This window comes from Phocoena phocoena, chromosome 11, assembly GCF_963924675.1.
Source record: "Phocoena phocoena chromosome 11, mPhoPho1.1, whole genome shotgun sequence".
Lineage (NCBI taxonomy): Eukaryota > Metazoa > Chordata > Mammalia > Artiodactyla > Phocoenidae > Phocoena > Phocoena phocoena.
In genome coordinates this window covers 57,961,839-57,988,093 of record NC_089229.1, presented here as the reverse complement: position 1 = coordinate 57,988,093, position 26,255 = coordinate 57,961,839, and the positions used below count along the sequence as shown (strand labels likewise).

General features: G+C 59.9%; 3 protein-coding genes across 5 annotated transcripts; 2 read left to right on the top strand and 1 right to left on the bottom strand.

The window, feature by feature from the left end:
- The first annotated feature begins 428 nt into the window (after nt 1-428).
- Nucleotides 429-9,858, top strand: NXPH4 (neurexophilin 4). The gene is made up of 2 exons (XM_065887674.1): nt 429-599; nt 8,296-9,858. The coding sequence occupies exons 1-2, from the start codon at nt 543-545 to the stop codon at nt 9,157-9,159; spliced, it is 921 nt and encodes a 306-aa protein (XP_065743746.1). The 5' UTR covers nt 429-542; the 3' UTR covers nt 9,160-9,858.
- A 2,673-nt stretch (nt 9,859-12,531) lies between these two features.
- On the top strand, nt 12,532-17,005 carry SHMT2 (serine hydroxymethyltransferase 2). Of its 3 annotated transcripts, none has more exons than XM_065886749.1 (12): nt 12,532-12,564; nt 13,554-13,751; nt 14,248-14,327; nt 14,508-14,708; nt 15,004-15,085; nt 15,202-15,294; nt 15,420-15,559; nt 15,866-16,031; nt 16,226-16,325; nt 16,412-16,567; nt 16,648-16,755; nt 16,878-17,005. In XM_065886749.1, exons 1-12 carry the CDS (start codon nt 12,532-12,534, stop codon nt 17,003-17,005), a joined length of 1,485 nt encoding a protein of 494 aa, XP_065742821.1. The 3 variants fall into 3 exon arrangements, with proteins under 3 accessions (XP_065742821.1, XP_065742820.1, XP_065742822.1); XM_065886748.1 differs by having other exon boundaries at nt 15,172-15,294; XM_065886750.1 differs by lacking the exon at nt 14,248-14,327 and having other exon boundaries at nt 14,614-14,708; nt 15,172-15,294.
- A 1,220-nt stretch (nt 17,006-18,225) lies between these two features.
- Nucleotides 18,226-19,772, bottom strand: NDUFA4L2 (NDUFA4 mitochondrial complex associated like 2). The gene is made up of 4 exons (XM_065887983.1): nt 19,716-19,772; nt 19,265-19,353; nt 18,406-18,466; nt 18,226-18,282 (listed from the first exon to the last, which is right to left on the bottom strand). The coding sequence occupies exons 1-4, from the start codon at nt 19,770-19,772 to the stop codon at nt 18,226-18,228; spliced, it is 264 nt and encodes an 87-aa protein (XP_065744055.1).
- Between the last annotated feature and the right edge of the window lie 6,483 nt (nt 19,773-26,255).

The following is a 26,255-nucleotide window of genomic DNA, read 5'->3' as shown; positions in this document are numbered from 1 at the left end:
GGACCCTCCAGGGCCCGGAGCATCGAAGGGGCCCGGAGCTCCGAAGGACCCTGTTCTTGCTGGGCCGCTGAGCCTCCCCAGGCCCCTGCTCCACCATGCCCCGCTTCAGGAACAAGGTCCCGGAGCCTCGAGCCCCACTCCCGGCCCTATTCCTCAGCGGTGCACAGACCCAGCCTCTCGGGTACAGGGTGCCCGAACCCCTCAGCTCTCTCCCCTTCGCACCTGGGCCGGGGGCGTGTCTGGGGCGTGTCTGGGTGAAAGTCACCTTCGGTGCCCCCAGCTGGGCGGGAGGGGGCGCGCGGGGCGCGGCCGGGATTGGAGCTCCGCGGAGCCCCGCCCCCCAGCCCGCCCGAGTCAGACCCAACTTTCTCCCCCGCCCGCGCCCCGCCCCCAGCGCCGCTCTCCGCTCCTCTCGCCGCTCAGTCCGCGGGCCGCGCCGCCCGCTCCCGCAGCTTCGGCAGCCACCCCGCGCCTTCGACCTCAGGCCCGGCTCCCGTTTGCCCGGGACCCGCCCCGCCCGCCCCGCCCGGCCTCCCGGGAAGATGCGGCTGCTCCCGGAATGGCTTCTCTTGCTCTTTGGCCCGTGGCTCTTGAGGAAGGTAAGGGCTGCCCTGCGGTAGCGCGAGCGCTGGGGTCCGGGAAGCAAAGGTCCCAGAGTGCGAGGGGCTCCGTACGCCCGCCCCGCCTCCCGCTCGGAGCTTCCGAACTTTGCGCGGCGTGGGGGACGCGGACAGACAGATTCCCGATTCAGGATAGGCGCTCTCCCAGCTCAAGTTGGCTGAGGGTCCGGGGGACTGGTGCCAGGGTGGAGGCCTGACTCGGATCCCGCTCCAGGCGCGGCGCGGGAGGGGACGAAGCCCGACCCGCGAGTGCGCCAGACGGAGCGGGAGTGCGAGACAGACAGACAAGCCAGCAGGGTGTCAGCCTTGCCGTCTTTCCGCGCCAACCTCGCTCGCCTTCCTCGCTGTCTGTCCTTCCGCCCATCCACCCCCGCCTTCTCATTTCTCTTCTCTGCCCTTGTCACAATGCCAGGTGGGCACTGTGTTCCGAGGATACACAGCTCGAACACACGCGCGCGCACACGGACTCAGATACCGCCGAACTTGGCTACAGTCTCCCATCACATTTCCCGCGGAGACACCATCTCCCCTGCACAACCCCACAGACACACCCCTCTCTCACGCCCGGCGGGTAGGGGGTAAGGGCTGTCTGGAAAGAGTCTCTCCTCCTGTCCTGTCCTCGCCCGCATCTCCCTAGGCTGCCTCCTTCCCTGAGGCTCCAGGGCGAAGACAGAGGCTAAAGGGGCCCCGACTTGATCTGCCTCCCTCCCGACTTGTAGGCTTCGATTTGTGTACACGGCGCGCTCGTGTGTGCTGGTGTGGAGTGCGGGGGTCAGCGTGTGCACCTGTGTGCGTGCCTGTGTCCGGGGCAGCCAGGCTTGGGTGTCTAGTGCTGGGGTCCAGGGTACGTGTCTGCTGGTGTGGCGTGTGGTGTTGGCTCTGAAGGGGTGAGTGCAAGTGTGCCTGCTTCACAGGGCAGCCATCTGTGCCCCGCCGTGAGTCCCATAATGGGGGCCTAGGCCCAGGACCCCTATCTTCTTCCATCAGCTCCCCTGTCTCTGACTTTCCTGTTTCCTACCCTAAGTGTGACCTACCCAGTTTGGGGCAGACAGGTGGCTCCCTAAACCCCTACTCGCTGCACCCCAACTCCCAGACCCTGCAGAATCTGGAAGGGGTGCAGTTCTCCCCACACACCTGGACCCCCACCTGCTCAGCCAGATCGCACTCAGCAGCTCCAGCAGGGCAGAAGCTGCCCTAGTGACGCTGGTGATGGAGCTCCCTGATTCTCCCAAACCCGCCTGGTGACCTTGAGCCGTAAGGTGGGCAGAGGAGCCCCCTCCACAAAAACTGCTTCCACTGGCAGGAGCTTCTTTTGGACCTGCTGCCTAGTTCTGCCCATAGAGCTGCCTGTGGGAGGGGGTCTGTGTCCCACAACCGACCCAGGTGTGAAGGCCCCTGGTGAGAGGTGGTGGGGATGGATGGTACTCCCCTGCCCCTCCTTTCTAATTCCTCCCCACTCTCCTCTCCCCATCAAATAAACTCCCCTGTGGACCTATCTGGTTTAATTTCCTTTGCCCCCTGAAGGGGAATGAAACATCTGGTGAAGACTTGAGGGAGAGTAAGCGTGAGGATGTGAGCGACGGGGATGTATCTGAGTGTGCTAGAGCTGCCGCTGTGGGCCTCCGTGTTGGAGTCCGTGGGGGAGAGTGTATCTACCATTTAGTCCAGCTTGTGTGCATGTGAGAAGCTGTGCTTACATGTACGTACAGACTGTGGGTGTGTGAATATGTATAACTGCGTGCAGGAGTGTGTGTAGGAAAGTGTGTGTGAGTATCTGTGTGCGCTTGTGTGCACTCGTGAGTATGGGGTGTGCTCATGTGTTTACCCCGAGGTGTGTCTCTGGTGGATATATGCGTTGGGGTGCATGTGTTGTCTCTGTGTGAGTCTCCGAGGCTTGTGAGTGTGATCTGCTTTCTTGTCATTTTGAGTGCATTTGAGTGTGAGCCTCAGGATGTGTTCATGTATCTGAGTGTGACTTGTGTGTGTGTGTGTGCGTGTGCGTGTGCTCAGGGCTGTCTCAGCGCCACAGCTGGCACTGGGTTGACACTGGGTAAGAGGCTGGTGGGGCACAGTTTACAGGGAAACCCTAATTGTCCAACATTAACAACCCTGCCTTCTCCCATGCCGCGCTCACTTGCCCGTCCTTCAGGAGCTCTCTCCCTCCTTCCTCCTTGCTCCAGGCTCCCGGTCTCCTTTCGGGGCCTGCGACTCCTGGCTTCCACTGCCCCTGGGGCTCTGGCCCAGGTCTCCTTCAGGATCTTTCTAACACTGTCTTTGACTCCTCTCTCTTTCTCTGGTCTTCCCCACCCCTTGCCAAAGCAGCCGCCTACTGGGTGAAGCAGCAGGCGATCAATAGTCACTAATCACTAATCACTAATCACTAATTAGCTGGGGGAGGGCAGGGGCGGGGCCGTGTGGGACCTTCCAGCTCTGTCATGCCTCAGGGAAGGATTAGGCTGAATGGAGTCTCTCGGCACTGGCTGGCCCCAGCCCCGCATCTAGCCACCCCCTCCTGCCTCCGTGTTCCCCTCTAGTCCCCCAGCTAATCTCTGGCTGGGCCACTTAGGCACATGCAGCCTGGGCCAGGGCCCAGAGCCGTCCGCAGGGATTTGGGGGTAATCAGGGGCCGCAGCTGGGCCACGGACAGAGGCGAGGTGGGCGCTGTGATAGCTCCCTTGGGCCAGGGCCTGCGCGTATGGGAGGGGCACCCGCGGAAAGAAGAATTTAAACGGTCTTAGGTTTGGGGTGGGGGAGGAGCTAGAGGTCCAGGACAGGGTGGCTGGAGAAGAGGTGAGGTACTTGGGGGACAGAAACAACGTAAAGAAGGGTCACTGGGGTCAGAGACAGGGTCTTTGGGAAGGGGCGAGATAAACGTTCAGAGAGACCAGGTAAGTGGAGGGGGCATCCTAGGGGTCAGAGATGAAGTCATCGTCGAGGAGATGCTGAACTTTGGACCGAGCCCTGGAACTCCACATGGGCGGGGGCCAGGATGGGGGCCAGGGTAACAGAGAGAGGGCAGGGTCGGTCATAGGGGAGGGGTCCCAGGGCTCAAGGGTGGCTGGGCGCAGTGGGGAGTCGCAGGGCTCGGGGTGGGAACGAGCTGCGGGGCGGGGATGGGGAGCAGGGAGCGCTGCCTTGAGCGCTGGAAATTGGCGAGTCTCCCCCTCTCCCTCGCCTACCCCTCCTCCACCTCCACCCCGCCCACTCCCCCTCCGGCTCCAGCTTCGGGAAATTACATCCCAGCTCCGCGGCTCCCACCCCCCCACCGCGCCCCGGAGCCCGCGCCTTTATAGGCACATTTATTGCAATAATAAAGTGAGGCGCAGGGCGGGGGGCGGGGGGCGGCCGTTCCCGGGGGGACTGCGCCGGCTCTGGGAAGCAGGGAAATAAAATAAAATAAAATAAAATCAAAATTCAGATAACGGTGAGCCTTGCGCTGCAGGCCACGAGCAGGCGGGCAGGCGGGGCTGAGGGGGAGGAGGCGCCCTGCCCAAGGGCAGAGCCCGCCCCACCGGCGATCCCCGCCCCCTCACGCTATAGCTATAGTAGGGTCTGGAAGGAGGTATCTTCGCCTCCACCTGCCTGGCCCCCTCCCATAGCCTGATCCTGCCGGTCTTCTGCCTTTTCCTCTGACTTGTCTCCCATACCTGTCCTCAGCTCCTGTCTCCCTGTCTCTTATCTCCTTCCTTGTCCCGCATTCCCCATTCTAGTCCCCATTCACATTCCCCATCCCCATCTCCATCCCCTGGGTCCCTACATCCCTCAGTATCCCTGTCTCTGCCCAATAACCATTTCCCATCCCCCGTTTCTGTTCCCACCCCCATCTCCCGGTCCCTACCCCACTGTCATCTTCCCCAATGCCCATCCCTCATCCACCATCCCTGTCTTCCTGCATCCCCATTTTAGTTCCCACCTTGTTCTGTTCCCCCATCTTCATTCTCCTGGCCCCTATCCCATCTGCATCCTAGTCTCTGCCCAATGCCTGTCCACCATTTCTGATCTCTTCATCCCTGTTCCAATGCCTGTCCTTGTTCCATCCTTATCTCTGCACCATATACCTGTGCCTGCTCAGTCCCCCTCCATCTCTGTCCCAGTCTTCACCCCAGCCTGTCCAGTCCACCCCACCTCTGTCCTCACCCCCGTCTCTATCCCTGGTTCCCAGCCAGACCCTGGCTATTTCACCCGCCCTGACTGCGGTGCCCGCACCTCTTTCTAGGTGCAAGGGTTCAGTACGCTATTCCCTCTCCTTCCCCAGCCCAGGCCTGGAGCGCTCCACCTCCCCAACCACAGGGTGCCGTCCCCTCCCCCAGTCAGAATCCTGAACCACCCCGCCTGACCCACACAGCAGGAGAGAAGCCACCAACAGGTCTGGAGGCCTGGGGGAGGTGTGCCCTGCAATGCGGCTGGGGGGCCGACAGCCTGATCCTCCCGCATTCCCAGCGGTCCCGTCCCAAAAGAGCCCCCCCCCCCCAGTGGAGTTTGTTCAGCAGCAAAAGGCAGCCTCAACTCCCCTCCGAGGCGTGGGCTCGCTGCCTTGGGGGCAAAGCACTCCTGGCTCGGCTCCCGCCCCGCCAGGGCCCGGAGGCGTCTGGTGAAGCGCACCCCCATCCTCACCCTCCCACTCCCTCCTGCCCCCCTAAGCCGACAACCAGGCTAGCCTCTCCCCTCCGCAAATGTCACTGCACCCAATTATCTTAATTAAACCAGCTCTGAAGTGAGGGGGACCCTTCCTCAGACAACACCCTGCTCCCACTCTCATTCGTAGAGGGGGAGGGACAGCACCGTGGATTCTAGGCAAAGACGGACTCCCCTATCACCTTGCTTTCCCCTCCCTCCCAACCCCACCCACGGTTGGAGACAATCTGAAGGATAGAGGGAAAGTACCACAGTTAGACAGACAGACAGAAACAGAGAGAAAAGCAGAATCACAGAAGGAGAAAATTAGAGACAGAGTGAGGAAGAGACAGAGACAAAAAGAGACGGAGAGAGGGAGAGAGAGAGAGAGATGGATAAACAGTGAGAGGGAGAGGGAGAGGGAGAGCGAGCGTGCGGGCAAGGAAGCCAGAGGGAGGATTTGATTTGATTTGATTCCATGTTCCCATTTCTCGGCTCGTTTCCTCGAAGACTCTCACCCCTCCCTGACTGAGCTCTCCGCACAGGGTGGCTCCGGCCGCCCACCGCCCCAGCCCCGCACCTCTTGCCTTTTATCTTGGCTGTGTGCAGCAGCGGGTGGGGGGCGCGGGCGCCCAAAGCCCAGGGATTTGCCAGGATCCGAGAAGCGCAGGCAGCACTTTGGGATCAGAGTGGGGGGACACCTGGCACCCCTCACAGCCCAGCCAAAGCGCCTTGCCTCTCCCAGCCCCTGCCTGGGAGGAGTCGCTGGACTGAAGCAGTCGACAGGTCCTGCACTGGGTGCAGGACTTCTGGTGCTGCTGGGGTGTGCTGGGAGGGGATAGCTCAGAGGCATTCGGGGTCATAAAAGCAGGCTTGGGGGCCGCTGGATGCCCTGGAAAGAGCTAGTGGTTGGGTCCAGAGGGGTGAGGAGATTAGGTGTCAGAGTTCAAACGACACGCCCCCAACCATTCTTTGACTTCCCCTGGAAGCTTCACACACTCCCTCCTCCAGGGCTCAGGCCCTGCCCTCTCTAAGCCCACCTCCTGGGGCCTTGCTCCCTCCTCCTGGAAGGCCCTCTCCCCTCCCCCGTGGCCCTGGACCCCTTCCCCTCAGCCCCTCTCAGGCCCACCCTCCGGGGGTTAGCTGCCTGCTCAAGCTTGTCAGTCTGAGTCAATCACTCTTGATGCTCCCACCCCCCTCACCTGAGCTGGGAGGAGAGATGGACGGGAGGAGGAATGAGGGGGGCGATAAATATGTATGATGAGCGGGTGGCAGCGGCATTAATAACCCGGGATCGCAGAGCTGCGGGAATGGGGACCAGGCGGTGGAGATTCTAGCCCAGCAGCTTGACTCTGCCATTCCTGTCCCTTGTGGACACATGGTGTATGCAAACAGAGGGGGACACCCATGCCGCCTGGCCTCTTTACCTACCCAAAGCTCACCCTGCAGGCCAGTGGGGGACACCCCCTCCCCAGACCATTCATATACAACTCACACATATGCACCCCCCAGGGGAACAGAATGAGACCACAGTTGTCATATCATCGTGGACACACTGACACACACCCTTGAGGAAGAGCTTGACACATGCACAGAGGATGATAGGAGCTCACACAGGGAAAGTGACACCCTCAGTGAATCACACACAGCCACCCTTAGATATACAGCCAATCCAGGCATACAACTACACCAGCCACACAGATGCAACTAACACAAACTGAAACACAGCCTCACTCAGATCAACACACACAGACAGACAGACACAGCCAACCCAAGCACATATGCAACCCGGACACCTATACATAGCCATCACAGACTAGTACAACAGACATGCGGCCACCACAAGCAGGCAGACACACATAGCACAGCCTCCTCAGACTGATACACAGGGGCATACAGGTACACACACACACACAACCACCATGCACAGGCAGACACATACACACCCATCAGCATAGGTTGAGACGAGCACACGCGCGCGCACACACACACACACACACACACACACAGAGAGTCATCACTCCAGGCAGGCAGGCACATATGTACAACCCTCTCAGGCTAACAGAAATACAACCACCCCAGACTGACACACGCAGTACTCCCTGCCCCCCAAGCCGAACCCACACGCAGTAAGGGCCACACTGAATGGCCACAGCTAGCACAGTCTGACTGACACACTCTGACATGCACAGCTCCTCTCCCTCTCCTCGCTGGAGCAGCATCTCCATATTTCTTCCTCTCGCTCTCTCGCATCTCCTTCACTCCCGGCCACCACCCCACACACCCACACACACCCCCGCTCCGCCCCAGATAATTGATGGCCCGGGCCTGCCCGGGCAGCTCTCGCCTCTGGATCCATCTTGTACTCCCCCATGCTGTCTCCCAGATCCGTGGCCACCTGAGACACACGGAGACGGGTAGGGGCAGGCAGGGGGTGGTCTTCCAGCACGCTCCCAGCCCAGGGAGACCACCAGGCGGCCTCCCCCACAGCAGGAGTGCTGGAGGCAGAGAGGGGTGCCCACGTAGCTCCCAAGCCTCAACGAGAGCACCCGGACTCTCCGCTGCTCTCTGCAGCTCCATTGGTTTCCCTTGCTTCTCCACACAAGGGAGTAGAGGCTGAGGCCCGGGTGAGGACCCTGGTCTTGGCAAAAGTGTCGGGAGGTCTCACTCTTTCTTGATGCTGGACATTGACAGTGGTCATGGCCTCCCTTTGCCGGAGTCCAGCTTCTCCCTGGCCCATTACTCCCGACCAAGCCCGAGTCCACAGCTCCACTCCCTATTCAAACCCACATTGGCTTTGGCCTTTTTGGCTTTCTCAGCCCTCATCAGAGTTCTGAGAACACAAGGATTCTCAGTGTCATTTCACAGATGTAGAAATTGAGGCGAGACCACACAGCTTGAAAGGGCTGCAGGCCCACTCAAATGCGCACTCCCTGAGCAACTGCTCCGGCGGCCCGATTCCATTTGGTTTCCTAGCGGCTGTGGAGAGGGACAGGCGTGGCCCTGGCGGGCGGCCCCAGACAACCCCAGCGGCTCTCTTTTCCTCTTTCTTCGTCCACAGGCCGTCAGTGCCCAGATACCAGAGTCCGGGAGGCCGCAGTACCTGGAGCTGGGCCCGGCCACGGCCGGAGAGGGAGCCCCTGGCCATCGGCTCCCGGCGCCGCCGAGGTCCAACGACGGCCTGGGCACCGCCCGTGCCTGGAGCTGGGCCTGGCCGGCTAACCACACCCGGACACTGGCCCGGGCTGGGGTGGCCGGGGCCCCCGTGCAGCGCACCAAGAGAAAGCCGTCTATCAAAGCGGCCCGCGCCAGAAAGATTTTCGGCTGGGGGGACTTCTACTTCCGGGTGCACACTCTCAAGTTCTCGCTGCTGGTGACGGGTAAGATAGTTGACCATGTGAACGGTACCTTCAGCGTGTACTTCCGCCACAACTCGTCCAGCCTGGGCAACCTCAGCGTCAGCATCGTGCCGCCCTCCAAGCGTGTCGAGTTTGGGGGCGTCTGGCTGCCGGGGCCCGCCCCCCACCCTCTGCAGTCTACGCTGGCCCTGGAGGGGGTGCTCCCTGCGCTGGGGCCTCCGCTGGGGCTAGCGGCCGCGGGGTCGGGGCTAGGGGGCACCCTCGGGGGCGCGCTGGCGGGTCCGCTTGGGGGCGCGCTGGGAGTGCCCGGGACCAAAGAGTCACGCGCTTTCAACTGCCACGTGGAGTATGAGAAGACGAACCGCGCTCGCAAGCACCGCCCGTGCCTGTACGACCCATCGCAGGTGTGCTTCACCGAGCATACGCAGAGCCAGGCCGCCTGGCTCTGTGCCAAGCCCTTCAAAGTCATCTGCATTTTCGTCTCCTTCCTCAGCTTTGACTACAAACTGGTGCAGAAGGTGTGCCCAGACTATAACTTCCAGAGCGAGCACCCCTACTTTGGATAGCGCGCCCCGCCCTCGCCCGGGCCGTGAGCTTCCCGCGAAATCCCGGACTCCCTAAGTGGGACCTCTCCCCGTACCCCGCAGCTCCTGTGGCCGCGTCCACCCTTTCTACTCTGGGGCGGAGAGGAACAGCCCTCCCGGGGACCATCAGTCTGCGCGGGTCCCCTTTTCCTTACTGGGAGTGCCCACGAGGCTGGGGGTAGCCCCCTTGGCTACAGCCCAAAGTGGAGGAGCAAGAGCGCAGCCCCAGAATAGGCGGGGCTTGGAGGCGGTCCCAGCGTCTCCTGCGTCCACATTGGGTCCTCTTTACGCCCTGGCGCTGGGCTGGATACTCCCCTTGTCCGCAGCTTTAATAACGCCTGGCCTGGCACCCTCATCCCACCCTGACTTTCTTACCCCCAGGTACTTGTCCTCCACCCTGTACCCACGTAAAGACCATAAAGGCCTATAAACCGTGGCCTATTCCCATCCCCTCTGCTTGCCGTATGCCTGTCCCCCTTTCCCCGAAACCCCAATAATTAGGGTAGCGGAAGCAGAACTCCTGGGCATAGGCGATCGACCCGGCCCCTGCCCTCCGCCCGCCTCCCTCCGGTCCTTGCCATCCTGCTCCACCTTTCTGGCTGCTTCCTCTCGGTGATGTTTTTTTTTTTTCCTACACCAAAACAGACGGGAAAGGGAACAAAATAAAGTGAAATCCAATACGCGTCTGTGTGAGACCTTTGTAGGGAAGTGGGTGGTGATGGTGTGGGTTTATGTCTGGCAGAGATCTGGCCAGGGCCTCCTTCCTCGGCGGCTCGTGGGGAAACTGAGGCAAATATTGACGGAGCTAGCACCTTGGAGGTCATCCAAGACCAGATCAGATACAGATGAGGACGACCCTTGGGGGTTGGAGCCCTGCCTGAGGTGGGAATTTTCCTCCCAGAGGTGGGCGAAGTGAAGCTGCCGAAAATAGGATGGGGATTAGACCTGACAGCGGACCACCAGCGGGCTATTTTGGGGGAGGAGGTATAAGGCCTTGAATGGGATGGAGATGTAAGGGACAGCGTAGGCAGAGCGCTGACAACCTGCTAAGCTCCGCGGGGTTGGCGGGAGGCGGCAGGTGGGGCGGGGGGGAGGGCGAACGGTGTTTTCGGCATCTGGAGTCATCGATCTTCCTTTTCCTTCCTAATTCCGTGGGCGCTGAGTTTGCAGACGGTTGGGGGAGGGAGGGAGAGAGGCAGGGAGGCCTGAGACGAGGGGGTGGGGGAAGGGACGAGCGCGAGTTTGGAGAGCCCAGCAGCGTCGCTGCTGCGTGCCGTCTGCAAACGCAAACAAGGGCCCCTTCAGCCAGCTGCCCACCCTCCCCACCCACCCCGCCTCCAGCTCACTCCTGTCGACACAGCTGCTAATTTTATCCGCCCCCAGCCCTGGCCCGGGCGTTAATTGGCTGCGGCTTCATTAGCAGTTCTCAAGCTCAGCCCCACCACCCCCCGCCTCCCCTCGGGACCCCTGACTGGGGCGAGGGAGGAGGTACAGACTAGCTGAGGCACAGAACGACATCTCGTCCTCAGCCTTCCTTCGCCTTGAGTCCTGGGTCAAAGTAAAACTGGAAGAGAGCAGTGTTCTCCGGAGGATTGCCCACTGGCTCCAGCGGGAAACTGAGTCGGAGGTGAGTCTCACCCAGACACACCTGGGAGTGAAAAGTCAGTATGGGGAAAATAAATAGGTGATGGATGGATGGATAACAGGATCAACTGAAAGGAAGAGGAAGGTGGGAAGTGGTTCTGGGTCAGAGATTATAAGAAGGAGAGGAACCCAGCAGACTCCCAACACCAAGCTTATTACTGGAAAAAGCTGAAAGCACCTGAGGCTAGAGTGGGAGGGAAGGAGGTTAGAGCTAACTAAGGGGGACTTCTGAGGCCTGATATGAGAACCAAGTGGGAATGACTGGAATTAGCAAGTTAGCCCATCTGGGCCTCAGTTTCCTCCCTTGTAAAGCAATAATAAAATAGCATGTTCTGGAGATTAAATGAGACTTTGCAAGTGAATAGGCTTTGTGACGGATTGTCCTCCCCCTTTGACTCACAAACCTATCTCCTCCAATCACCATCCTCTCCTCTTCCTCCCCCTGCTCTTAGGACATCTGGGCATCTGGGAGCTGAGTAAGGTGTCTCTGCCTGTAATTGCATTTGTTGTTCACCTCTTGATGGACCGGCAGTCAGTGACCTATTCTGATATTTCCACAGCTATGGCATGCCTAGCATGGTGAAGGGGCGCAATGTGTCTGCTGAATGAATGAATGAATGAATTGTAATGTCGTAAGGCAGCGGTTCTCAAATTCACTGCTTATTAGAATCACTAAGGAGAGGTTTTGTTGTGTTTCAGCGTGAGTGGGCAAATGCCCATTCTTTATGATCCATTGAATTAGAACCTCTGAGGAAAGGCTCCCCACTCATATATTTATATCACATTTCCCAGCCAATTCTGATGTCCAGGTTTGGGAACCTACTCCTGGAGGGATCGATGAGTCCCTCCCCTAAAGGATGAGTCCAGATGAAGTCAGGCTACAAGGAAGATCCCTTCCAGCTCCAAGGATCTATAGCCCTAGGATACAAAGAGAGCTCCGTGATTCCTGGAGCAGCAAGAATGAATTGGTAACAAAATTCAACAAGTGCAAGGAAAGGAGGGAGCACCTCAGTCAGCTCCCGGATGTCCCAGGGAAAGAGGAGACGGTCACGGAGGAGGCAGGTTTGTGAGGAATGGGGGGGGGGGGGGGGGGAATGATCCATCCAAGAGCATGTTTACATACAGCCTCATATAATTCCCACATGTTATTTTATTATTGATTTATAAGTGAGGAAAATGCAGCTCAAATAGGCTAATTTGCTAGTTAGTCCCAGAGCTGGAACTTGAACTTGGGTCTCTCACTCTTCCAAACCAGGGTGCTTTCCAGTGCAACAGGGCTCTTCAGCTTGTATAGGAGTCGTTGTATTTCCCAGAGAGCCTAATAATGCTAGGTTCACTCAGTAGACACCCAATAAATTGTTGCTGTCTGGACAACAGACAGGAAAAAAAAAAAAAGAAAGAAAACCTTGAAGAGCTTCAGGACAACGAGGAGATGCGGCGGCACTGGATCTCTTTTCTTTCAGGCAAAAGCTTCTGACCCCGGGGCTACAGACGGGAAACGAAAGTGAAGAAGAGGGAAAAAAAAAAACCTACAATTCCCAGAAGACCATAAAGCGTCCACCGTACGCATGCGTAGACCCCGCCCTAATTCTGTGGCTTCCCAGCAGCTCTTTTCGCGCATGCGCTCTCTGATCAGTCTTCTTCTAGCCCCTCGTTTTCCCCGGCCGGAGTTGGTGCCTGGACCTGCTGCGACCTTCATCTCCGGTTGCGATGTTGCTCTTCTCTTTGCTCTGGGCGACTCGGGTAAGAATGGGGCTCCGGAGGCTGGGTGACTAGTAGGAAGTAAGCTCCCCTCGTATCCTAGTTAACTATTCACAAACTTGGGTTCTCTTGGCTTTTAAACGCACGTGGTCTGGGTCCTCCGGGAGGGGAGAGCGGGAGGGGAGAGAGAATGTGCAACTAGGGGGTCCCTGAGACCCCCGGCGCACGCGGGGTGATTGGGGCCCCTCTCCATTCCGGTAACCAGATGCCCCAAGGCCTTGTGACCGCCCATTTGACGTGGCATTAGGGAAGAGAACTGTGGACCCTGTGCTGGCCAGGGAGCGGGGTTCCTGGCCTGGACCGGCGAGCTAAGTCTTTCCTGCGAGCTCTGAGCCATGCAAATGATGCAGCTGGTCACCCTTGCTTGTATCAGGGGTCCCGCGGCTCTGTGGGCTGGAAGGAGGTGGAAAGAGTGGGGAGCACAAAAGACAAGATGTGGGTTTTGGCTTCCCTGCCAGCAGTCCACCCCCAACCCCATACACACACCTCTTCCCAAGGGGCTGCTGAAGGTCTACCCTGCCACCTCCGTTGCTCAGGAAACCACCAGCTCGTTGCCCTAACTATTGCCAGTTTGGTTGCCTCCCACCCTGACTGGGGTATCACTTTTTGAAGGCTCTGCAGGAAGACCATGTGTTTCTGTGGGTGGGGACTGCCCCTGAGTTCCAGAGACATAGGCTTCTAGAGGACAGACTTTGCCCGAGGCTTTGCAGAGTGGTTCAAGGGCAGAGGTGGAGGGAGAGTCTGAGGTGAGGTGAATGGACCGAATCAGAACCACCCCCTGGACATTGATCTCAACCTTGGCTCTAGAACTGGCTTTTGAAGGTGGAGGTGGGAGTGGTGAGAACTGGAACAGACCGACGAGACAACTGGCTGCTGGATATGGAGCCTGAGGTCCTGATAAGCGTGGCTGAGGGTTGTTGACTGTTTTTGTCTGGGCACTTTTTCTTTGACCCTGTCTTTTCCTCCCCCAGCCTCTGCGGAGATGTGGTCGGCTGGTCAGGATGGCCATACGGTGCCAGCACAGCGAGGCAGCCCAGACCCAGACTGGAGAAGCAACCAAGGGCTGGTCAGGCCAGGAGAGTCTATCGGACAGTGACCCTGAGATGTGGGAGCTGCTACGGAGAGAGAAGGACAGGCAGTGTCGTGGCCTGGAGCTCATTGCTTCAGAGGTGGGGCCTGGGAGAGGGGCCAGGGCTTAGGCCACCGTGGGTGCTGCAAGTAACAGGTCATTTTCCTGCTATTTCTCCAGCTCTCCCTTTCAGACTCAGGGCCTTCCTGCTGGACCTCATCTTCCTCTCTTCTTACTGACCTCTGAAGCAAAGGCAGGGCCAGTCTGGCTTATGGGATGGGGCATTAGAAAGCTTCCAGAGCCTCCCGGGGCTCCTATAGTTTAGTCTGGTCCCTCTTCCATCCCAAGAGGAAAGAGAAGCTTGGAAGCACAGGTTCAACTGGACAGGTGACCTTGCTGGAGACACCTGTCACAGCAGCTGGGTTTCTGAGGATGCTGCTCTGGGCCTGCCCCAGGCCTGGCATGGAATCCTAAATGAACAGAGCTTTCTGTAGAACCCGGCTCCTCCCTGCAGCCTGGGCTCTGGCACGATGGGGCTGTGGGATCCAGGGAAGGGGGCTCAATACCTTCTGACATTGCCCCCTCCCCCACCCCAGAACTTCTGCAGCCGAGCTGCGCTGGAGGCCCTGGGGTCCTGTCTGAACAACAAGTACTCGGAGGGTTATCCTGGCAAGAGGTGAGGGCTAGGCACCAGAAGGCTGGAGGACAGCCTCAGGGATGGTGATCCCAGTGGGGGACACCTGCCTGTACCTTCCTAGTGTGCATAGAGAAGTGGCCTTCCCAGTCCTTTGCTGCTGGTCCAGGGGGATGGTGGAACCCTTTCTCTGTGCCCTGATCTACTCCCCTCCCATTGCAGGTACTATGGAGGAGCAGAGGTAGTGGATGAAATCGAGCTGCTGTGTCAGCGCCGGGCCTTGGAGGCCTTTGACCTGAATCCTGCTCAGTGGGGAGTCAATGTCCAGCCTTACTCGGGGTCCCCAGCCAACCTGGCTGCCTACACAGCCCTTCTGCAGCCTCATGACCGAATCATGGGGCTGGACCTGCCTGATGGGGGCCAGTGAGTATAGATGGGGTGGGTGATGGGCTTGTAGGCAGTATGGGCGTGGGAGAAGAGTAATTTGTTGAACACCTACTGTGTTCCATGCAGATGAAACAGGGCTCTCCCAGTCCTGCAAGTTCCAGTGAATGAGGAAGATAAGACCCCAGAAAGCGGTGCCCAGAGCCATGAGGGTGGTGCCTGCTAGGAGCAGTGTTCCAGGGACCCCGGCCTTTGGAGTGGGGCAGGAAGGGAGTGGCTAAGTCTGAGAGTTATTCCACTCTGAACCTGCCTACTTCCTCTCCTCCCCTCCCAGTCTCACCCATGGCTACATGTCTGATGTTAAGCGGATCTCAGCTACATCCATCTTCTTCGAGTCTATGCCCTATAAGCTGAATGTGAGTGCTCTAGGGTGTGGGGAGGGAGCTGTGAGGAGCTGCCCTGCTTTCTTCTTAGGGCTTTAGCTTTTTGTCTGTCTGTCCAGCCCAAAACTGGCCTCATTGACTATGACCAGCTGGCACTCACTGCTCGGCTCTTCCGACCTCGACTCATCATAGCTGGTACCAGTGCCTATGCTCGCCTCATCGACTATGCCCGCATGCGAGAGGTGAGTGGAGGGCTGGAGTACCTGCCCCTCCCTAAGGGCTGGTGGGGGGTTTTGGAGGAGGGGCAGCCTTGGGCAGGCCTGTCTGGGCCCTCCCCAGGCTGAGGCCTGTCTCTGTACCTGCCCAGGTGTGTGATGAGGTCAAGGCACACCTGCTGGCGGACATGGCCCACGTCAGTGGCCTGGTGGCTGCCAAGGTGATCCCCTCACCTTTCGAGCATGCGGATGTTGTCACCACCACCACTCACAAGACCCTTCGAGGGGCCAGGTCAGGCCTTGCCTCTCACTGCCTTCACTCCTGGGGCGTTGTTGGGCTGGATCTGAGGAATTCATTCCCACCAGAAGCCCTGTCTATGACAGTTCTCCTTCTCTTGCCCATGGCGGCAGTTCCCCGGCAGGGGGTTTGGGGGTGGAGGTGAGGGCTGCTCCCCTCAGCCCCTGGAGTCTAGCACACAGAGCACAACTGTGCTGGACTCTAGAGCCTGTGGGGCTGGGCCAGCCAGCTTCCTCTGTTCTCCCCACCCCCTTGCCCTTTCTTTTCGGCTTAGCTTCTGACCGCCTACCTCCTGCACAGGTCAGGACTCATCTTCTACCGGAAGGGGGTGCGGGCTGTGGACCCCAAGACGGGCCGGGAGATCCCTTACACGTTTGAGGACCGAATCAACTTTGCTGTGTTCCCGTCCCTGCAGGGGGGCCCCCACAACCATGCCATTGCTGCGGTGGCTGTAGCCCTAAAGCAGGTTGGGGAGCCTATTCTTGTGGGGTGGGTGGGGCATGGCCTACAGGTTCAGACCCTGCACCTTGCCAACTGAAGTTGGAGCTGATGGAAGGGAGGTGCCAGGATGGGAGGGGTTGGGATGGGGTCACACTGTGCTGGGGGTGGAGGGGAGAAGGGGCAGGGCTTAAGGCGACAGTGCTGCTGTCTCCTATCCAGGCCTGCACCCCCACGTTCCGGGAGTACTCCCTGCAGATTCTGAAGAACGCTCGGGCCATGGCTGATGCCCTGCTAGAGCGAGGCTACTCGCTGGTGTCTGGTGAGCCAGGGGGTAGGTGAAAGCCTCTGTACCCTCAGGCAGAGGCCCAGGACTCAGTACTTCCTGCTTACTGTCCCCCCCCTCAGGTGGCACTGACAACCACCTAGTGCTGGTGGACCTGCGGCCCAAGGGCCTGGATGGGGCTCGAGCTGAACGGGTGTTGGAACTCGTATCCATCACGGTCAACAAGAACACCTGTCCTGGAGATCGAAGTGCCACCACACCTGGGGGCCTGCGGCTGGGTGAGACCTGGGTTCCAGCAGGGAAGGGTGGCTGCCAGGTGGGCTTGGGCCATGCTGATCCTCTCCCGCCTCTCTCCCAGGGGCCCCAGCGTTGACTTCTCGACAGTTCCGTGAGGATGACTTCCGGAAAGTTGTGGGCTTTATAGATGAAGGCGTCAACATCGGCTTGGAGGTGAAGAGCAAGACCGGTGAGTGGGCAAGCCCTCCCCTGCCCCCACCCAGTTTATATTCACTGTCTCCCCCCTCCTTCAACTGATCGAATGGCCTTCCCCAGAGCTCTGACCACTTTTCTTTTCTCCCCCATCTCTAGCCAAACTCCAGGATTTCAAATCCTTCCTGCTCAAAGACCCAGAAACAAGTCATCGGCTGGCTGACCTCAGGCAACGGGTGGAGCAGTTTGCCAAGGCCTTCCCCATGCCTGGTTTTGATGAGCACTGAAGGCACCTAAGAAATGAAGCGCACAGACTGACGTTTATTCCTCTTCCCCCTACCTGGACAAGTTAGGGGTGGGGGTAACTGCCTATCTTCCAATTTTTTGCTGGAGGAGGGGAAGGCCGCCCACTTTAAGGGAAAAGGCGGGTATAGTTCCCCTTCCCAGGATTTGTAGCTGAGGAGGTTTCTTCTTGTAACAAGACTTAGAAGGAAGAGGCTTGGGGCTTTCTGCCCTGATCTCTCTCATTATCTCAGTGTTATAGACTCCCTGCCCTCTCTTGGGGAGGGGGAGTTGCCCTTGTGAGCCAGAGGAAGGAGTGGGTAGGCACCCTTCTTTCATTTTTATCTAATAAAATGCTGACCTGCCCTGAGCTTCTGTTACTGTGGGAGGGGTCCCCTGGGCCAGGTGGTGATTTGTCTCCCTCAGCATGTCCCTCCCTTCCCTCCCACCACTACCACGAGGACCCCTGGGGCTGCAGTCTCCTCTCCCTCTGATCAGAGCCGACACCAGACGTGATTAGCAGGCGCAGCAAATTCAATTTGTTAAATGAAATTGTATTTTGCCCACGGCTGCTTCTGTTTGATCCCAGGGGACGGAGGGGAGCAGGGAGGGGTGGGGAAGGCAGGGGGAGGCCCAGGTGTGAGGCAGGAGGGGGTGCCCATTGGCACGGGAAGCAGGGGGCTTGGGCACTGGGAGGAGCGAGCTTCACCTCCTTGGGCCTAGATGCCTCATCACAGGCTGGCTGGGCTGTCGGTGACGAGCCTGGTGGAACCCAGTCGAGCCAAAGTAGCACCGCCCCTGGGCTGGTGCCCAGAGCCTGGGCGAACGTGGGGCCCGCCACGTCACTTGGCACTAAGGCCTCTGCTTGGTCTTGGCTCTCACGTAGGCCATGCTCCACACGTAGTGTGCACCACACCCTGTGAGGCCCGCGGGGCAGGGGGGCTGGCATGGGCCTTTTGGGTTGCCCAGGCTACTGCCTACCCTCCTAACTCCCCCTTCCCTCCCCCCTCGTGGGACTGAAGCTGAGGGTCAGAGGTGCTTCCGCTGCTGGGAGCAAGGGAAGAGGGTAGGGGTGGAGCTGCCTCCCCTCCTCGTGGGAACTGGCCTGTGTAAGCAGGAGCTGGACAGGGTGGCTAGAGTGGTGCCCTGGGGTGGACGGTGGAGAGCGGAAGAAATGAGTAGGCTGGCTGGTGGTGGTTTACATTGACGTGCTCTGCAGCCAGGCTTAGAAGTCTGGTCGGTCTTTCTTCAGTTTCTTATAGTCAGTGGAAACTGCAAGGAACTACAGGAGAGAAAGGAGGGTTGCACCAAGTGCCCCAGGCCTCCCTTTGCTGGGGTGGGAGGCGCCAGCTGGGACCAAGAGATGAGCGGACAGAGGTGCAACCCTGAAGCCACTGGGAGTTACCTTGTACTGGTCATTGGGGCTTAGGCGGTTCCAGGGCTCCGGGTTGTTCTTTCGGTCCCAGCTGTGGAGAGGGAGAGGGAGGGTTAGGGTTTCCTCTTTGGGAGCTAGGACTCTGGAGCCTCAGGGCACCCGCAGGGTCTGCGCCCCCGCCCCAGCACGCCCCCTCTTCCGCGGAGGTGGGGGGCATTTCCCAGAGACTGAGAGGGGAGGGGTCACGTTAGCGGGTGCTGACAAGTGAGACAAGAAGGCTGTCAGCATTGTCAGCCTGTGGCCAGGTGACAGACGTGACAACCCGGCCCAGACGCTCCCGCCTGCTCCTTGTCACCCCAGGTTAGCCCCATAGAGCAGAGCGGTGGGAATCAGGCAGAAATCCCGAGGCGCTGGGGTTGTAGTGATGTGCCTCGAATCAGACAACGCCGTGGGTGCTCCTGCGTGCTCAAGGACCCTACACTCCCGCCGCCTCTGGCGGGGCTTGCGGTCTCCGCGCCGCCCCGGCCCCAAAGGCGCCCCCAGCAGCTCACCCGGCCACACCCCCAGCGCTTGGGCGGCGAGACAGAGGTACCAGAAGGCCACCGGCGGCCAGCAGAGCGGCGTCACCATGGCAACGCGGCCGGGAGCGGTGCTAGTTCCGCAGCCCAAAGCGGGCCGAGTCGCCAGCCACCGAGGAGTGAGCTGTCTGGTGGGCCCGAGCGAAGGCGGGGGCCTCGCAGGTCAGGAGCGGGCTCCAGCCCCGAGATACCACTTGCCTAGGGATTCCCGCGAGGACCCCTCATTCCCACCATTCCTGGGAGGCCTGTGCGTCCCTGTCTCATCTTGCCCCACCCAGGACCCCTTCCTGCGTCCCAAGCCCGGCCTTTACCAGACGTCGGGGCTGCGCAGCGCGAGTCGCAGCAAGTAGAGCGTAGCGCTGCCCATGCCCAGGCCAATGAAGCCGATCATCGGGATGAGCTGCGGGAAGACAGAGGGAACTTTCAGGGGCAGCCCCCTCCCAATCGCCCTTTACAAGCTTTTCTGCTCGGCCCGCCCGCTCCCCCACTCCGAGTCTGGCGCCCCCTCCCTTCCGTGAGGGAGGACTGGCAGCCTCCCACACCACATTTTTGCCGTAGTCTCCCTCAACCTATTGCGAGTCTGTCTGAGGTGGATTCAAGGGACACGGAGGGCATATTGCAGGGATGGATTGAGGGCACCCTGAAGAAATATTAGGAGCTTTGGGGGAACTAGGCAAGAGGCAGGGTACTGGGAGATTTGGGGGTTGCCAGGGCAGCTAGAGAGTTAGAAGGTAGAATCATGGCTCCTGGGACCAAACTCACCCCGGGATGTCTCTTGATCTGCCGGTAGAAGCGGGCTCCGAGGCTGGTTCCTGCCATGTCGCCTCTTCAGTGTCTGGTCCTCTCCAGCGTCCCTGCTCCCTTGCTCCTCCTGGGGTCCCGCCCCTCTCTGGGGAGGGGTCAGCCCAGCCCAGCCTGGCCCAGCCCGGCCGCTTCATCAGACTTTCCCCGCCCCCAATCTCTCTCCCTACGGCAGTTCCAGGCTCGCTGGGAAGAGAATTGTTGGGGAACAGGGGCATTTCTGCTCATCCATTCTCCACTCCAAGGGGTCAGACCCTGGCCCATGGGACATCATCATGCTTTGGGCTTTGGGCTGGTCCAAGGGAGAGGCCTCTCAGACTCTGACTCACAGACTGACTGAGGGGGATCCGGAAGTGGGAGGAAGGACTCACCATGGGACAGGCAGACAGACCTCCAGCAAAGTGCAGGTGGGAGTGTTCACAGGTGGGACCAGGAGGGGCCAGGAAAGAATGAGGACATCTGTAATGCTTCCCTGACACCCCTAGAGCCACCCAGGAGCTGGCAGGTCTTGGGGGCCCTGGTTCTGTCTCCCTCCACAGTATAGTGGGAACAGCAGGGGGACAGATAGACCAACAGCACTAAAGCTGCCCCAGCTGCTCTAGTCCTGGGTGGTTTCTTCAAGTTGCTTTCTCCAAGTTGTGTTGTGATTAGCCTGGAACAGTGTTTGGAGGCCAGGGAAGCCGGGCATTATCTTACACCTGACTCAGAATAGAATAAATCAGTTGGTTAAGTTTGGGGGCTAGAGAGACTTCCTTCCCCTGCCTACCTGGGTTAGCCATCCAAGGAAGCCACGTTCTGTCTCTGGCTGTGATGGAGAGAAAGAGAATGGAGTAAAGGAAACAGCTGAGGAAAGATAGAAAAGATGTTGAAGGAGAAAAGAGAAAAAGACACAGAGACAGAAGCGTCGTAGAGCGATTGCCTCCCTTTACGCGACCAACTGGGGTGTATGAACTCGCGTGTATGCTATGTTGTCAGGGTGGGAAAGCTCACTGCCACCGTCTTCGGGAAACTGGGGTCCTAGGGACCCAGGAGCGCAGCCCTAATCACCTCTCCCCACTCCACGCTAACCTCCATCCTCCCTGCCTCCCCCACTGCTGCCCTGGCAGCCCATCCTACAGAGCTCTCTCACTTCTCCCCTCCAGAGCCTCGTGGTGCCCAGGCAGGGGCGAGCTGTGCACCCACCGCTGTGCCCCTCAGAGCACCGAGAGGGAGAAGCCCCTTTCTGGGGGCCCTCCTGCTTTCGCCCCGAGCTGATACCTCCCCAGCCTCCTGCGCTGACAAGCGCGGCTGTAATTAGGCTGCGGGGTCCCGAGCTCTCCGCCTCCCTCCGGCGGATAATGAGATAAAGTGTCAGAGACACGGCGAGAACAAAGAGACAGAGACTCAGTGCTTACGTGTGTGGGGGACGGCGGAGGGCGACTGACGGGATGTCAGAGCCTGGAGCAGCGCAGAGCCCGGCCCTTCCTGAGCACCCGCATCTCCAGGGCTGGGTCAGGGGCTGGGGTGTCCTGTCACCAGTGCCCCTTAGCCCTCCAGTCTCTGGGACTAAAAATCACTCCTGGAGCTCGAGCTCGAGGGCCGCACAGCTGGGCTGCACATCGGGCTCTTGTGGCACAACTGGGGCTCCAGGATGCCGATAGGTATGTCTGGCCCCTGTACCGCGCCCCTTTGCTTCTTGGGCCCTCGCCCTCCTTCGCTTCTTGGGCCCTCGCCCTCCTTCCGGTGCCCTTTCTTGTGAGTTCCAGTGACCCGGGCCTAGCGCATTCAGGACCCTCTGACCCACTTCTTTCCTTGGAGCCGCCGTTGATCCTCCTGCCTTGGGCCTCCGCCGGAGTTCCTTATTACATTACTGCTTTCGCGCTTGCCTCTCCGGGGCTCCTTGACCCTTCACCTGCTTCTGGTACTTGTCTCTGACCCCTTGTCGGTGACCCTATTTCTAAGGCCCCGCCCATCTCTGGATCGTGGTCTCTGGGGCCAAGCTGAGACACAGAACTCCTTGGGTTCCACATCGCATTTCTTCCCACCTCCCCGCATTTTCCCACCAGAAGGACTCAGGCCACGCTGACCGAACCGACAGAGGTCATTAGCTGCGGATTAGGCGTGGCCAGGGGCGGGCTGGGTTCCCGCTGGGATCTGACTCTGAACCCTAAACCTTACAGACACTAATCCGCGCTCTGGTGGAGCCAAACGTCAAAAGCAGCTGGACTCCGCGGAACAAGTTGGCAGCGGGGCCGTGGGTGCGGGCGCCCCCTGGAGGCGGAGCTGCTCTCAAGCTCTTAGGGGGCGATGCCTCGGGCGCCCCCTATCGGGACGCGCTGGCCCTGCGCCCCGCGGCTTTTGATCAGGTAAATTAGTGCCAGGAGTGTCGGTCCGGCTGGCAGGTCAGCCGTTCCTGCCACTCCCACCGCCAAGGCAGTGGGTCCCTCAACTTCCACTCTTCTGTTGTGAGGTGGGGCCGAGTGAAGGGAAGGAGAGGGGACGAGGAAGCTCCCACTTCGCCAGCTGCGGGCACCCCAGGTTCAGGCCAGTTTCTCTCGCCAGGCTGGGCTGCCCCAGATGCCCGGGGCTCCGCCTCCGCCCCGAGACTGCTCTCTGCCCTCTGACCCTACCTGCCCCAGTCTCTGGCTGCCCATTTTTTCTGGGTCTGCTTCAGACCCTATCACTGTCTCTCTGTTCCTTCTCATTCTGTCTCTCTCTCTGCAGCTCTCTTTACCTGGCTGTGTCCCCCTGCATCTGTTTCTGTGTCTCCCTCCGTTCGTCTCTCCTTCCCTCTACATTGCTCTACCTCGCTGTGCCTCTCTTTACAAATGCCTCTCTCTGTCACTGTCTTTCTCCCCCCTCCCATTCCCTGGTTCTATTCCTATTCTCTGCCTTGCTGCCCCTGGGGTTCTGCAGCAGTCAAACGGGACAGCCTGGGGACACCTCGGGGCACTGCCCAGGGTTCCCTTCCCGGTCACCTCCACACGCCCGTCACCTTGGCGCGGGCTCCTTCTTCCCTCTGCAGCAGTGCGGCGTGGAGGGGGCGCCAGGGTTGGAAGACACAGTGCCCAGCATCTGCTCGGGAGCCCCGGGGCCCCTGACCCCCTCTGCCGCTATTAAGGACGCCGGGTCCCGAGGCTCTGAGATGATCATGATTGCATCAGCCAGACAGCCGCGGAGCCGGGAGCCGCGCAGCGAACGAACCAGCGAGACAAAGACGCCTGCGCCATCTGTTTATGCAAAGCGCTCTCCGCCCGGGACCCCGGCGTTCCGGTGCCTGGCCCAGCTCTGGACATAGGGTCATGAGTCAGCTACTGCCCGGTGCACCCGCCGCGCTGCGGTTCCCCCACTCCCCAGCACCCAGAGGGGCCGCGGGGCGAGCGGAACTGAGGGGGGCGGGGGGTGTTGATGTGATTGGAGCGGACGCGGCTCTTTCTTCAATAATGGATGGAGATGATGCGGACGGCGGAGCCAAGCCCGCCCGGAGAGGAGAGAGGAATAGAAATGGGGAGAGGAAGGGTCGGGGGCGGGAGACTCACCCTGGCAAGCACACACGCGCGCGCGCGCGCGCACACACACACACACACACACACACATACACGAGCGTGCGTGCGTCACACTGTCATTCGAATATACGCCGCCGCGCGGCTCACACCCAGGCACACGCCCACGCACTGTCACTGAGGCACACACACCTGCAGGCAGAGACGCCCGAACAACACACACTCACCAGAAGCTTTTCCTGGTTCTCACACATACACGGTCCTACAGGCAGAAGCGCATGTAAATGCCCACACGCGGGGCACACGCAGCAGTGAAGAATGCACAGACACGAAGACCGTCAAAGCACATATGTACATCTGACACCCAGGGTCTAAGACAGCCAAAAATCTTAAGAGGTTGGGGGTGGGGCTGATCGGGGACAAGACACATACTCAGCGGCACAGGCTCACACCAGGGGCACACATACCAGGGGTCCACACATATACACAAACACAACACCTGAGACTCTTGATAGACACACCTCACACATTCAGGGCACAGACACACACACACACTACAGAGCAGGGACACAGACACCCATAATCAGCAGGGGCACAGAGAAATCCCCTTCCCCCCTCCCCCCACACACTCAGAGTTTCACACTCACACATGCCAGAGCTGCTGCCTGTGCCCTGCGGTGGCGAAGTGTGGCAGAGAGGTCACTGGGATCCCTGAAGCAGGCCTTGCTAGTCTAGCCATATAATGAGGTTCTGATGATAGGAGATTCCTGGGGCCGTGGACCCTGCGCCCCTGCTTGACTGCCTACAAACTTCCTTTCTTGGCCCCCAGGGCCAGTGGTGTAGACCTTAGGCCTCTCTGGCCACAGCCGACCCTGCCAGCCTCAACCCGGGTAGCTGGGGGAGAGGTGGGAAAGCCATAGAGGGATATTAGCAACCGCATAGGGAGACTCCCAGCACATCCCCAGCACAGCCAGGAGGCAGGCTCATCCCTGGTGCTGCTCAGTCTTCGGACTTCAAGGGGCACTTTCTTTGCTAAGAGCCGGGTGGGCACTGGGGAGGGGTAGGATGTGGGTTGTGTTCTGGACCCTAGTAACCCGGCCCCTCTTTCAGTCTGTTTTCAATTCAGTCAGCTCCTTGGCCTAGACTTATGACCTTTGCAGTGTGAGGCAGCATCATCTATCACCCAGGCGGCTGCTGGCAGGGGTGGGGGGCGTTGGGGGCTCACACAGGGTCGCTGTCCCTCCTGCCTCCCTCTCCTGAGACCTGCTCTCTGCCCACAGGCCAGGGTCCACGGGCGGGGCAAGTACTGGGGGGAGGGTGTGACCAAGGGGATCAATTGCTATAACTGGGCCTTGTGTCCCCCAGCCCTGACACCCCAGCACCCGTCCTTCGAGCTCGGCACAGTTAGCCTCCCCGCTCTTCCCACCCTCCCTCTCTCGGGCCCTTTGCTTAATTTCCTATTAACTGCTGATAAATCCAATTAAACCGCCGCTCTAATTAGGGACAGCTGCCGGCTCCGGGAGGCGGGGGAGGAGGGTGCCCCCCGAGTGTAGGGGGGGAGAACAGCAGCTCTTTCTGTTTCTCGGTACCCCTACACCAGCACTGCCGCCCAACGAGCCAGTAAATTGGTTTTGTTTCAGCATTTTGTGTGTGTGGGGCGCTCTCGAGGATCTTGGGAGGCTCTGGTTTTGAGACCCTTTGATCGCTTGATGAAGAATTGCGACCCAAGCCCTATCCGTCCCTGCCCCCCGCTTTGGTGGTAGGTGGATCGTGAGGAGGGATGGGGGCAAAGGTTTGATTTGTGTGCGGCGGTGGAGGGGGGCCTGCGAGCTGATATTCCAGCCCAAGCGTGATTCGAGGGGGCTGCCTGAGCTTCCCTTTATGACCCCGCCGCCGCCCCGAGGCGTCCGGATCAGCCAAGGGCAAAGGGAACAGGAAACCGAACCAGGTTCTGAGGCGAGTCTTCTCGTGTGCTTCCCTACCCCCAACACACCTCAGCTTTCTGGAAGGAAGGGGGGCGCTCCCGTCCCGGGCCCTCCTCTTCCCCAGCCCAGCTGAGACTCTGCCCTCCCCCCGCCAGCAGCAGATGGTGCCCGGGCTCCCGCTGCCAACCTTGCTAGGCGGTGCCAACCTCAGGCCTGGCTGACAACCGGCAGAAGAGAAGAGGATCTCTTGACTGGCCAGGCTGACCCTCCCCCACCCGCCATCTAGCTCAAGACCCTCAGCCAGCCCCATTCCAGCGGCCACCCCAGGCTGCCGCTCACTGGTCCGCTCCCAGGTCCCTAAACTCCTCGTCTCCTTCAGCTCCCTTTCCTACACCTTCCCGCTCCCCGCCACCTGCCACCGCGACCTGGGCTGGTACATTTGCATATTTGCATATGCAAATATAATTTACATACGGCGCACCCCAGGGGGGGTCTCCGCTTGAGCTGCTTAGCTGTCTGCCCCGCGCCCTCTCACTTGGTACCTGTCGCAAAGGGCTGGGGCGGGGGCCGCGCGGGAGGGGTCAGGCCCCCACCCCCCACCCCCCCCCCCCCGTCTCGCTCGCTCAGTTCCCGGAGGACTTGAGGAAGTGTTGCCATGGAGACGGCACGCACCCCACCCCCTTCCAGGACCAGGGTCTCAGGCTTGGTGTCTCCGGTTCTCTCCTCTCCCCCCGCCCCCCCACCCCCGTCCCTCGCACTTCAACCGAGATCTTGCATCGCCCCCTGGCGGCCTAGCTCGGAACTGAGCCAGGTTCGTAAATGCAAGGGGCTGCCCACGGCGAAATCACTAAGAGCTAGTGGGACCTACCCTGCTACCCGATCCTGCTCCCAGCAGCAGGGGCGCGGGGGCCATGACCCCAGTCCAGCTCCCCTTTCTTCATTGACGACAGAGGCCTTGCCTGGCGGACGCATCTGTCTCCCCACCTCGCACCATGATAGTGAGGGGAGAGCTGGGGAAGATTCGCCACCCCTTCGGCTAGGCCCTCTCTCCTCCCTCTCCCCTCGGCCCCCAGTTAAACGGTAAACTTTTCTAA